Here is a 13787-nt window from a genome sequence, read left to right as displayed (position 1 = left end):
TTTTGGAAGGAAAACTAAATCACAGAAAAGAAAAGAGTACGAACCGTAAATGAGGGAGGTTTGTTTGTTAACATCTGCATTGGGAGAAGGTTTTGTTAAACCTGTCGGTGTTTAATTAATACCGAAGCTACACTATATTTTAAGGAATGACGAATTTTAAAGGTCTGCTTAGAAAATGATAAGTAGCAGGGCAAAATAAATCGCAACAATGTGTGCAGAAAGGAAAGAAAATATATATGAATGTTGTCTGGGCACGGCAACAGCACATGGCAACATAACTGCGCCTTAGCTAGCTACTACACAGTGCACTCAGTACTTAAACCAAAACTCCGAAAAGTCCTCTTAAGAAGCATGGAATTCGTAGTCCTAAGTTATTGAGGCACATTTTTGGGGGAGATGTGTTCCCAAAAGACGGCACACTGATTCACTCAAAAAATGGTTTTACTGACAGAGCGGCATTTATCTTTACAGAAAAGGATACAGCATGCATTCCATGTTTCTTTTCAAGCAGAGCATAAACAGTTGTTGCAGCAAGGGGCGGGAAGATTAGGAGACAAAACTGAAAATACTGCCGGCAGACAGTGAATAATTAGGAGGTGACAAATTACCTGGGACGGCTGCCTTTGATGTGGTAATGCTAGGCAGGCAGGCAGATGGCTGGTGGCATTGTGCACGCGCTTTTTAGGGCTTGCGCTTGCGCAATGACCTAAAAAGCACATGCACTCAAAGGAATCGCCAGTGGAATCGCCAGTGGTGGTTAAACACTGGATAAGCCCCTATAGAGCTTCCAGCTGTGCGCTTGCGCACAGCAGGCGAGCCCTAAAAACAAACATAACAGTGTATAAAAGGGGTTTTCATGAAGAAGACTGTGAAAGTCTTATACATACCTGCATAACTGAAGAGACTGGTTTAAACAGAGGCGCCAAATACAGCACCGGAAAAGCCGCATTACGTACTTACCTAACAGGCTTGAAGCATCATGGGGTTTCCTAGCCTTCAGCCACTACAAGAAATTCCACTCATTTTCTAATGTCTGAGGAATGAGCCTATCCCAGGCCATTCTGGATCTGCTCTTGATTTGGTGAATAGATGCAATCATGTAATCCATAATTCCACCTTTGATATGGATAGGATTCCGCCTTTTAGCTTACTAATTTGTATACCTTGTTAATATCTAAGGTTGGACAAGCTCTGCATTCCCTTAAGAGCTCTTTTGAAGAACTCAGAATAGGAGGGACAGTGTGATGACAGAGTCCCGAACTACATAGAAGGACGTCAGGACATGGAACAATAGAAATAGGACTGGGGATCATATAACAGAGAAAACGTGTGATCTGTGCTTCTGGCAAGCCAAAGAAACTCCCAGATTACTATGGATTTCCTGATAAATGTAAGATTAACTACTTTGTGAAACAGACACAACGATCTTCATCTTTTCAGTTCAGGCACAGCGTCCTTCTGGTTTCAGGGGAAACTCATAATGACAACTTAGTAGGATGCCTCTGAGGTTTAATGGTTTAAACTTCCGGTCACAAGTAAACCCTGCAAGGGTCTGCTTAATTGCCAACCTCCCGACGAGTAACAGCAGCTCCACTACAAAGTTTAGAGCCCTAGACATACAGCAACAGCGGTACCACAGCAGTTATTTTTAGGTAAATGAACAGGTATTAGAAAAGAGAACGCTTCATTACAAATGAAACAATTCGATGTTCCTTTGATTAAAACTGCGTTGCTTGAGCAGCCAAGGGTTACAGAGAGACATTGGTTTTGTGCTGTAAATCCTTACCCTCACCTTCTTAGTGCTCCACAGACCACGCCCCCCCTAGCCCGCCCACCTGTAACAGTCCATAACTTCGGCAAACAACATCTCTCTCGTCCTCCCTCAAAGCCTCCACCACTATCACCCTCTACAATAATGGTATCATCCTAATCAAAGCTTCTAATAGCAACCTAGCAAACTTACCCCACTCTTACAAATGCTGTGTATGGCAACCCCTCTGACTCCTACTCAACCTCTACTTCTCTGTTGGTCTTAACTAGTACTCCCCCCTTAACAGTTGCGAGTACCCCACTCTACCCTAACCCCTCATCAGTTGTAGACGATCCTAGCACCGCCTTGTCCCCGGGGGAAATATGGAATCCCACCAGAGCTCCCTCTCAGGTGGCAGACGGATTTATGGGATCAATCTCATCACTGTCTGTCAGTTCGTCACTGGGTTTCGCTCAATCGGAGAGGTTCCCTAAAGTCATACAGTTTCCTCGATTACTTGATGAGGCCCCTTCCCCCATCCATATTACCTTACCACAGACTATGCCACATTCTGACCAACGAGTCCCCACACAGGCTTCAACTGATTTACACCCATGCCCCCCATCACCGATCTTTTCTCCCTCACACCCCCCACCCCTAGACCAACATTCAGACCTGGCTGAGCGCCTTGACAAGATTTCTAGTCAGTTGCTCCTTCTCACTTCTGAGCTACACGACCTGAAATCCCACTCAAATGACTTTTTCCCAATGATTAGTTCTCTCTTCACATCTTTGAATTGGCCCAGATCGTCCACCAGGGACTGCGACCACACGGATCAGTCGCCAGCCCCCGCCTTTTTGAAATCCTTACCCCTACCCAATGCTTCCGCCAGCCCCATAGGATCTGGGGCACCCCCGGCGTCCACTGATCGTCTGGACAGTCACATTTCTAATTCTTCTGGTTCCAAATCGAACATGCTCCAGCCGAGTCAAATACATTCAATCCTTTCCAACCCAAACAGAGAACCTCCTCGCAATCTTAGAGGCAACGACTCAGACAACCTCACCAGTGTGAACATCTCCCAGACTCCTTCCCCCCCTTATCCACTATGACTTAAATGTGTACTACTAATTGTAGATCAGCCAGTAAACACGACTCCGATATCTTCGACCTCATCCAACACAATGAGGTAGACATTATCATCCTCACCGAAACCTGGTTAAATCCTGCATCCACCCCTATCTTAGACCTCCTAGTTCCTCCCACTCATGACATAATTAGGCTCGACAGAGCACTGAAGTTGGGCGGTGGCCTAGCCGGTATCCACAGGAACACACTCTCGATTTCTCTCTTGGAGTCCTCTGCGCCTTCCTCCATTGAATACCTGTGTCTTAGTATCTCTAGTATGAACCTACTGGTTTGCAAACTTCATACCTTTTATCACCCCCCGGGGTGACAATCTCCCCTTCATTGAGCATCTAATGGAAATCATCACTACTAATGTCGACTCAGCGGATTGCCCAAATCTTTCTTGGTGATTTCAACCTTCACTGGTCCAACCCCAATGACTCAGCTGTATCCTGCTTGAAATCATTATTAATTAATCAGGATCTGACTCAGCACTGCGACCAACCAACTCACACTAAAGAAGAAACTCTAGACCCTCATCATCTCTAAAGAGCACACCATCACCCTAGATTCCATTACCCCCTGTGACTAGTCCAACCATCATAGTAATCTCTTTTACATTAACAGGGACGTATTGATGAAGAGGGCTCAACCTTTGAAATCGAAGATATGCAAAAGGGACCTCAGATCAATTAATTCTAACAAACTAGCTGCCCAATGTAAGTCTGCCCTTTCGCTAAAGCTGATCTGGTTGAGGTGCAATCTTTCACTAACGCCTACAATTCGACAATTTCCATGATGTCCTGCATCATGGAGGACATTGGTCCTCTCAAACACAAAAATGCCTCAACTAAAATATCCAAACCCTGGTATAGTGACAACTTACACACAGAACGACGCAACCTCAGGGCAGCGGAACGGTCCTGCCGATCCAATCCTTCCGCGGACCAACAAAAACTCCTTAGAGAAGCCAGGAGCCTCCACAATAAACAAATCAGGAGTGCCAAGGCTGACTACTTCAGACACCAACTGAATCAAGCGGCAAATTGCCCCAAGAAGTTGTTTGAATTGTTCAAACAGCAATCAGTCGTTGGTCCAAACCACTCTGAACTTGGTGGCTGCCCACCCTCATGCGATGATCTTCCCACTTTCTTCTTGGAGAAATCAAGACTCATCTCTGCTGACCTCGCCTTTAAGAAGGTTCTTTTGCCTCCCTCAGGTGCTGCCTCTCCCCTTGACCCCTTTGATAAGGACAAACTGACCACCATGAACACTAAGAACAAGGCGTTGTGGGGAACCTTTACCCCTTTTAGTGAAAATGACATCCACAAGATTCTTCAGAATATCAACCCCTCCAACCACTTCAGCGACCCGTTGCCCCCGGCTATCTTCAAAGAAATAAAGAATGCACTCATCCCCACCTGGACAAGGATAGTAAATGCTTCTCTCTCACAAGGCACGATCCCCAGTTGCCAAAAAGCAGCTTAGGTTTCACTGATTTAAAAAAAAAAACTAACGCTGACAAAACTGATCTCAATAATTTCCGCCCCATTTCCAACATCCCCACTCTTGCGAAACATCTAGAAAAATGTGTTAAATCTCAACTTTGCAATCACATAGAGAACTATCAACTGCTAGACCAACATCAATCTGGTTTCAGGAAGGGACACAGCACTGAGTCGGCTCTCACCCACATTATGGTTGACATTTTAAAAATGCTTGACAAAAACAAATCCTGCCTTCTGATTCTCCTTGACCTTTCCTCCGCTTTTGATACGGTTAATCATGACAACCTTCTATCCATCCTGCAAAATAGAATGGGTTTTGCTGATCAGGTGTTACAATGGTTCTCGTCTTACCATCATCACAGATCACAAAGAGTCAAGACAAACAACTCCATCTCCCAGCCCTCTCCCATTCTCATGGGGGTCCCTCAAGGATTTGCCCTATCTCCCATCCTATTCAACCTTTTCCTGGAACCTCTCACTAACTCATTAAACTTTATGAACATTCTCTTCCACATGTATGCGGATGACACGCAACTCTATTTGAAAATCTCATCCTTGGATAACATAATCTCCCTAAACACTACTCTAACATCTACTCAAAACTAGTTAACCGAGAACCATTTCCTGCTTAACACTTCCAAAACTGAATTCCTGCTCATCTCCCCTGCGAACCACATCCCCAAGATAGACCTATGACTGAGTCACCTCGCTGTTTTCAATTGGACTCCTCTCATCATTGACTCAGCAAAATCCCTCGGAGTCACCATGGACAAGCACCTGAATATGAAAAAACATATCAGTAATGTATGTAAGGGAGCAAACCATGTGTTGAGGTCACTCAGAAATATCAAACCTTTCCTTCCACTAATGGATTTCAAGCAGGTAGTCCAAGCCCTTGTCTTGTCGAGGCTTGACTACGGCTGCCCTACTCTCAGTGGCCTTCCCAAATACGCCCTGGCACCACTAAGGTCAACTCTGAAAGCAGCGGCTAGACTGGTCACAGGCACCAAAAGATATGAACATATATCCCCATTCCTAAAATCTCTTAATTAGCTACCCTACGAAGCTTGAATCCAGTTAAAAATTACAGTTCTGGCTCACAAAGCCCTTCACTTCAACACTCCCAGATACCTTGCGCAAAAACTTGAACTATCCTGTGGTTCTAGAGCCTCAAGAAGTGCCACTACCTTTCTCCTGAAACCACTTATCCTGAACAAGAAAAGAACTTGTCACCGAGCCTTCTACGGCGCTGCACCAAAGATTGGGAACTCCCTTCCACCGGAAGTACGCAGAATCTCTTCAAAGAAGGCTTTCAATTTGGAAGCTAAATGATTCCTTATGAACAAATTCTTACCCTAGGAGGGATACTCTCACCTGCATTGATGTTATTATTCCCATTCAGATTGTAAAGCGCTCTGTTATCCCTCGGGATCTTGTTCACGCTATATGAAACTTTATAAATAAAAATAAATAAATAAGGTTTCTTCCTCTATGAGCTACTCACTCAAGCAGGATGGCATTTATTTCCTTTGTGAAGAACTTGTGCTTCGGGTCTCCGTCTGCATCTCTAGCGGCCTGTGTCACAACAAAAGGAAGGGAGTGTTACCGTTTCAAATTCTTTAAAAGGATGGAAACATAAGATTTTCAGCAGAATGACAGTACATTTTAAATGAATTATTTACTAAAGAGTGCTCTGTCAAAGAAATAATTTATGTCCTTAACAAAGTCAATGATCGATTTCTCAACAAGGACTGAGCCGCTGATAGGTAGTCCATGTCCATGTCAGTGGTGCAGTCCCTATTTATAGTTCATATGTTTTACTTGGCATGCACTGCTTAAGAGCATTAGCTTTTTACAGATGTTGTGTTTCTATTTTTTTTTACTGAAACACATGACTCTTGTATGGTACACACTGTGAACTAAGTTGTCTCGGAGTGTGTGGGTGAGTTTTTGACAGAGCACGACAGAGCTAAAGGTGTGCGGACTACATGCTGATCCAATCCTCACTGTAGAGGTCACATAGCAGTGGTCACCTGTGTGCCAATAATAATTGGGATTCTATGGGAAAGAGAGGGAAGGCAGTATACACAGCTGTTGAAATAATGGCATTGCAAAACAAAATGAAAATGCAGTGCTTACAAGTGAGTGGGTGGGTTGTATATGTGGGAGGGAGGGATGGTGAAGTGGAGATGTAAACAAGTACGTGCAGTAGGAGAGAGTGAAAAGACAATGATGAAGAGAAAGGAGAATTACTCATGATAAATGCAGATGGAGGAAATCAGAAACATGAAGTGAGAAAGGGCTTCGTCTCTAACAGAGTGAAAGACTGCAGAGGAAAGTGGGGTAAACACGAAAACAGGAGTGACTGAGACACTCTGAAGATCACATCTTTCCATGGACTATAATGATGTTTAATTCTCAGTGTCATGACAAAATTATTGTCTTTTTTTTATTTTTTATTGAGATGGATTAGAATAAGACAACAAAAAAAGAAATACATTCATACAAACAATGAAATACCAGCTGGATAAGAGAATAAGTACAAAATACACAAGGGTTTAAAAACAATTCATCTATACATAATACGAGTCACCATCTAAAAGTAATTGACAAACAGGTAAGAGTTCGATCATTTCATCCTCTTGTTTCCCTCCACTTACTGAGAGGTGCCCAGATTTTTTTTCCATATACTTTCTTCTTCTGTCCCTTGAATTTATATAAACATTCCTCGATATTATGAATTCCAAGCAATCTAGTCAACCAGATCTGGAATGAGGGGGCTACTGAGTCTTTCCATGCCGCCGCTATTAAAATCCTTAACACTGCAACACACAGAAAGACAAAAGCTTCCGCTTCATGTGTAATTTTCAGATTTTCATCCCTGCCGATTAACACAACCGTTGGGGATAGAGAGATTTGTCCCTCTAGCAGCCCCGATAAAAATTTCTCCATTTCAGTTAAAACAGGTTTCAAGTTTGGACAAGAATAAAACATATGAGTCAAATCTGCTGGGCTTTGGTCACATCTTGGGCATCTATCTGTATCCCTTTTACCCCATTGGAACAGCTTTGCTGGGGTGTAGTATAGATTAAAAATCATTTTATAATGTTGTGTTTTTAAGTTGGTTGCTCTTAATATTTTCTTGTTCAATGCCAATGCATAATCCACATCTACATTTGGATCCCCAATTCTAAGAGCCCATGCGTTTTCCACTTGCACCACATCATCTTCCAGACTCTGTAACAAAAGACCATAACCCATTTTGATCCTCCTACCCCCATTCCTTATATACTGAACAATCGGATTCATCTCCTGGATAGAAATCCTAGGTCTTATGGATTTCACTGATTGTTCTATTTGGTTGTACAGCATCCAGTGGTTCGCTGAGATGCCAAATCTTTGTTGCAAAATCTCAAACCCCAACAACTCTTCCTTACTCATAACATCACCCAGATACTGGATACCCAGCCTTTTCCACAGGGCACTATTCCTATTCTGTCCAAGATGTTTAAATGGGTTTGAATCCCAGAGGTCTAAAATGCCATTAATCTTCGGGATCTTAAGAAATTTCAACATTTGTTTCCATACACCCCATGCATCTAACATCAGTTTACTTTTACTCCTCTTATAAAATTGCACATTCACTTCCCGTGTTAAAATCCCCTTGGCTTTTTCACCTATTACTAATTCATAGATTGTAGGAATTCTGGAAAAGCCAGGCTGACATACAGGAGTATTAGAGCATAATAGCTGTTTCCTATGCAACGATAAACAAACCCAGTGATATAGTCTGAGATTAGGGGCTGCTAGCCCTCCTCTCTCTAAGGGTAAAGACAATTTAGCTAGCGATCTTCTTACTTTACCATATTGCCAGAGAAACTGTGAGAAGACTGATTACCATTTTTTTCATCAGAGTTTCTTCAATTAATAAGGGAATAGCACGGAATAGATACAGCAGTTTCGGAAACATTGTCATTTTGAGAACATTAACTCTTCCAATCAAAGATAGATGTAGAACATCGATTCTCCTCAAATCTTTCTCTATCACCGCCAATACTGGCAGATAATTTTCCTGGATTATTTTTCCCACATCTGCATTAATTTTAACTCCTAAATAAATTGCAGCATCGACATATCTTTGATCTCTTTTCTGGATATTCTTTGTACAAATTATTATAGTTTTATCCGTGTTGAGTTTATACCCTGAATATGTCCCAAACTGGTGAGCCAAATTATTTAGTTCCTGTATTGCTATATCCGGCTTATTTGTAACAATTGCCAAATCGTCCGCATACGCTAATATCTTAGTAGTATGACCATGTGAAATAACAGGGGATATTCTATCTGAGGCCAAAATTTTCCTAATCAGCGGATCTATATATAAGGCGAACAATATAGGTGAGCAGGGACAGCCCTGGCGTGTACCTCTTTTGATCGTTACCTCCTCTGATTGAAGCCCCATAGTAGTGATTCTGGCGACTGGATCCGTATACATAGCCTTAATACCTTTCCTACAGTTTTCTCCAAAACCTCTTTTCTCCAACACCTCCCACATAAAATCCCAAACAACACGGTCAAACGCCTTCTCGGCATCCAATAAGATCGAGTTGATTTCCTGGCATCATCCTTGAAATCATACAAGAAACATTCCGTTTCTTTAACTTCCATATCCAAATTAAATCTCTTCGCCGCCTTCTCCATGATGTCATGGAACCCTCCGATGTCTTGAGGAGGAGAGGTGGATGGCAGCAGGGTAGGTGACGGGGCCGATGGCAAGATGTATTCATTACATTCCTGCCCCGAAGCATCATGAACAAGCTCCCCTTCTTCAGGTTGCTCATCCTCGTCGGATTCCGTAAGGTCATCCCTTTTTGTAATCACTGGCGGTGATCTCACCCCCTGCTCTTGAGAGGTAGATTGTGTCCTTGGAGGTTGTGAGGAAGCCACCGGAGTAGATGATTGAGGGGCGTTTGCCTCAGGAAAACGACGGTAGTAGTCATTTATCATGAACCTGAGGTCAGATACGAGAGACACAGGAATGGAAACTGTCTCCTGTCGCTCTTCCTCTCGTGATTCCTCCTGTTGCTCTTCTTCCTCATTATAATCACATGTTTCCTGGAAAGACTCATATCTAGAAGACTGAGCCCTGTCCTTGAAGGAAAATACCTCCTCTTCGTCTGTGTCCTGGCTCTTTATTTTGAGCTGTGAAGGTCTGTAGGCAGCACCTGAGGACTCCACTCCATCTGAGTCTTGTTCCAATAAAGAAGATGGGGGTAGAGGTGAAATCTGCGTCCAAGGTTTGAATTCCGCAGATTTGCAGATAGTCGCTGATCCCCTGGACGACTGAAATGACCGGATAGAAATCATAGTCTTCGACTGTGGCGATTTAAAAGCCTTTGCCGCTGAAAGTATGATTTTCGTCGACGGTGTCGTCGACGACGCGGTCACCGTCGACGGAGCCGTCGTCACCACAGCCGTCGTCGACAGGACCACCGTCGACGAGGCCCCCGTCGACATCCTCGTCGTCGAGTCTTTCGTCGACGATGTCGTCGTCGTCGACGGTCTCTTCGTCGACGGGATAATCATACTTGTCGACGTTGTTGTCGTCGACGTTGTCGACGTTGCTTTAGATCCTATCGTCGACGAAGCCGTCGTCGTCGAAACAGTCGTCGTCGGCGGTGAAGTCGTCGACGGAGCTGAAGATTTTTCCACAGATTTTGAAGTAGAAGCTAGGGAACTGGTCGACGGAGCAGACCCTGTCCCTTTCAGACCTGAAAGCTTCTTCAAAGGAGTAATAGGGAGAGAGGACGCTGCTTTCTCTTTAGATTTAGATTTCTTAGGCTCCACTTTCTCCTCAGGAAAAGAGGCCTTTCTCTTTTTAGGTGTCATTTTTGAAGATTCCACCCCCAGAATCTGTGTCTGATGTGGCCTTCTTCTTCTGAAGCCATAACTGCAATCGAGCCTCTCTGTCTCTAAGAGTTTTGACAGAAAAGGTTCTACAATATTTACAATCCTTAGCAACATGCTTAGGGTGGAGACAGTATAGGCAGTCCTTGTGTGGATCTTCAGAGTAAAGCCTGGCCTTCCCACAGGATCTGCAAGGCCTGAACAGCCTCTTTTTAGAGCTTTCAGCCATAATGAAGAAAATAGGTATACACAATTCCTTAATCCAGTAGACAAGACAGTAGAAGTAAAAGGTCAATAGTTCACTCAGGAACAGTAAACTGAGCAGAGCTCAGGGAGACTCTTTTCTCACACGAAGGCGGTTGGAAATCTGAGGCAGGAAGCTTCTGCTGGGGAGTGTCAGGGCAGCAATGCTGATTGGCTGACTTTTGGACCAAACAATGAGATGGTCTGGTAACCAAATACTACAGTCCCTATGGGGTTTTTCTATGCAGTTTTCTTCTCTATGATACTGCTTTGGTCATTCTGTTACCGTGAGACTCCCACCATGACGACAGGGAAGATACAAGCATGTGAATCTATGCAAGATGTAATACTGGAGAACACAAAAATGCTTTGTTCATTTAAAAACAATACACAGTTCTAAAGAAAATGGAAAAGGTAAGAAGTCAGAGTTAAATACAAAGAACATATTGTCTATCATCATAAAGAGAAAATTATGTCTGTGGCCTTAGATCTTAATCAAGGGGTACATGGGTATTTCTTCTGAATTGCTAACTACTGAATGGCACCATGAATGTGCCTAATCAAGAAACATATTATACCTAAATAAGAAACAATATGGACTAGAACACTACCCTTTTCAGGTCAAGCCTAGGCAGTATGCATGCACTATCTTCGCAACATGATGTATTCACTGTATGGGTTTAGAACCCACTCACTGGCTTTTTACTGGTCACTTGGATTGTCATTTAAAAAGCCTTGCTTTCTAGTGAGTAACGTTTTTTTTTTCTCTTTTTCATCTGTTGCTAATACCCAGGGAGTAGGAAACTAAGTACTGGTATTGTTCCACTGGTGTGTTTAAGTGTTGTTTCCTAGTACTAGTTTTTATCTCATTCTTATTTTTATTTATTATTTATTTTATTTTGAAGGTTTTAAATAGCGTGAACAAGACCCTTGCGTGTATCAGAGCGCTTTACAAGGTAAATATAGGAAACAGGCATATAGTGAAGAAAAGAAATGTTCCATATAAATCAAAAATCGAATATACACCTATAAACTTGGCTAATGTGAATTTGAACATGAAAACAATTTCACTTCTTTTTTGAAAGATGCAGTAGAGGGATTCCGTCTAGTTGCTGAGGGTAGTGCATTCCAAATCCTGGGCGCCATCCCCGAGAATTCTCAGTTGTATGTTTTCTTCTTGTTGAATCTTTGTGGTTTCAGTAAAAGGTTACTAGCACTTCTGGAGGATCTGTTACCACATGAACGCACCAGTTTCTGTGCCAGATAGCTTGGAGTGTTGTGATGTATGGCGTTATGTGTCAGACAGTTGATTTTAGTTGAATTCTGGCTTCAAAAGGTAGCCAGTTCAGGGTTCAGAGGTCCGGGGAGATGAGAGGGTTTCTTTTGGAGCCAGTAATAAGTCTAGCTGCTGCATTGATTGAAGCTCTCAGAGGGGCGGTCGAGGATCTGGGAAGACCGCAAAGAGACACTCCCATATTCCACTCTTGGGAAAACTAGTGCTTGATCTGCCAGTTTGAAGTCCTTTGCGGGCAGGAAGGGTTATAGTTTTCTCAAGGTATTCATCTGAAAGAATGCTCCTTTTGTTGTGGCGCTGATGTGTTTCTGCATATTTAGATTTCTGTCCAGAGTTACTCCCAGCGATTTTTCTGTGTTGATAATAAGAGGTTGGCAGTTGAGTGCTGTTAGATGTTTCAGCCAATCTTGGATATTGGTTACTTGGGAGGGAGGGGTGATTAGGAGGAATTCGGTTTTGAGGGTGTTTAGTTTTAGATGGTTTTTGGCCAGCCAGCTCTGAGTTTTTTCTTGCGTTATTATGTGCGTCATGGCTCATTCAGTACTGTGCCCTGTCCAGAAGCCAGATTGGTATTAGTTGAGAAGGTTGAAATGGTCTATGTGTTTACCAAGCTGAATGTGTACACATTTTTCTAATAGTTTGGTCAGGGTAGGGATGTTAGATATTGGACAGTAATTATTTAGGTCCTCAGGGTCCACCGTTGGCTTCTTTAGGATGAGGGATATCTGCCCAGATTTAGGGATTTCAGGGATGATTCCTTGAAGAAGAGAGGTATTTATAATCTTGGTCCATAAAAGCAGTAGCAATGGAATGAAGTCTGTTATGCAGTTTGCAGGAAGAGGGTCTGTGAAGTGATTGGAGGATTCAAAGCCATGAGTATTTTTTTAGTATAGCGTCCTCGTTGTAAGTATTGAAGGAGGACCAGGAGGCATTCATTTTTAAGTTGAACTTTGGTGAACCTCTGGGTGGGACTCCTGGAAGGGATGATGAAGTGTCCATGTGTGTGTCGGTATACGTTATTAAATCACTGAGTAGGTCCTTCTTTATGTTTTCGTTCTTCATAGTGAAAAAGGAGGCAAACGCTTCGCAATTGGGTAGTGAACCTGTATTGTCGGGGGGTGAGGTGCACCCTTAGATTGTGTTTTGAGAAGATCGAATAGTTTTTTGGGATGATTCTTGACTTGGTCTAATTGATTACTGAAAAAGTCTGCTTTAGATCATCTGATCTTTCTGTACAAGTCTCTTCGTTCTTAGCAGCTTGAGGTGGTTAGCTGATGGTGCGGATCTCCATCTTCGTTCAATTAATCTTAGGGATTGTGTGTCCTCATTGAGTCTTCCATCGTACCAGGGTTTTAAGTCTTTAGTGGAGACTCTCTTCAGTTCGAGGGGGGAAGGTGGGTTGACCTTGTTTAATACCATGTTCATGGTGTGGAAGTAGGGGTTGGTAAGATCTTGAACATCAGATAGTCCTACTGGAGAGAGAAGGATGTTGGAACTGAAGGTTGCAATTAGGTCAGCATCGATATTTTTCAGATTCCTTTTCCATATTTTAGTTCTCGTGGGTTGAGCAGAGTTACGTTTTACTGTTTCGTTGATGAAGAAAGTGATGATGTGATGGTCAGACCAATCACATGGCAGGATCGTATCGTGCTGAATGGATTCGGCCTTAGAAATGACTAAGTCAAGGATTAAGCATTTATCATGTGTGGCGCTGTTATAGATTTGGGTGAGGTCAAGGTGCGAGAGGAAGGCTTTGAGGCTATTGACCACTGAGTCCTTAGGGTCATTCCAGTGGATATTGAGGTCTCCGAGAAATATTTAGGTGTTTTGTTGTGCGTCATTAGTAGAAACAATGTCCATGAGATGTTCGATGAAGATGTTCGATGAAGGCTTATATTTGTTGTACATGCTTTATTTGTTCACAGGTCCACCTTGTCTTGGTTATACAGTGAAGAG

General features: G+C 42.9%; 1 protein-coding gene across 1 annotated transcript in view; it reads right to left on the bottom strand.

Moving 5' to 3' along the window:
- UBN1 (ubinuclein 1) overlaps positions 1-13787 on the bottom strand; it is a 753548-nt gene that overhangs the window by 235912 nt on the left and 503849 nt on the right. Inside the window, exon 8 of the mRNA XM_086941332.1 lies at positions 5892-5962. Coding sequence (XP_086797458.1) covers positions 5892-5962 — 71 coding nt within the window. The remainder of the gene's footprint in view (positions 1-5891; positions 5963-13787) is intronic.

This window comes from Lissotriton vulgaris, chromosome 10 (assembly GCF_964263255.1).
Source record: "Lissotriton vulgaris chromosome 10, aLisVul1.2, whole genome shotgun sequence".
Taxonomy (NCBI): Eukaryota; Metazoa; Chordata; class Amphibia; order Caudata; family Salamandridae; genus Lissotriton; species Lissotriton vulgaris.
Note: the sequence above shows the minus strand (reverse complement) of the source record. Positions and strands in the feature narration are given on the sequence as shown.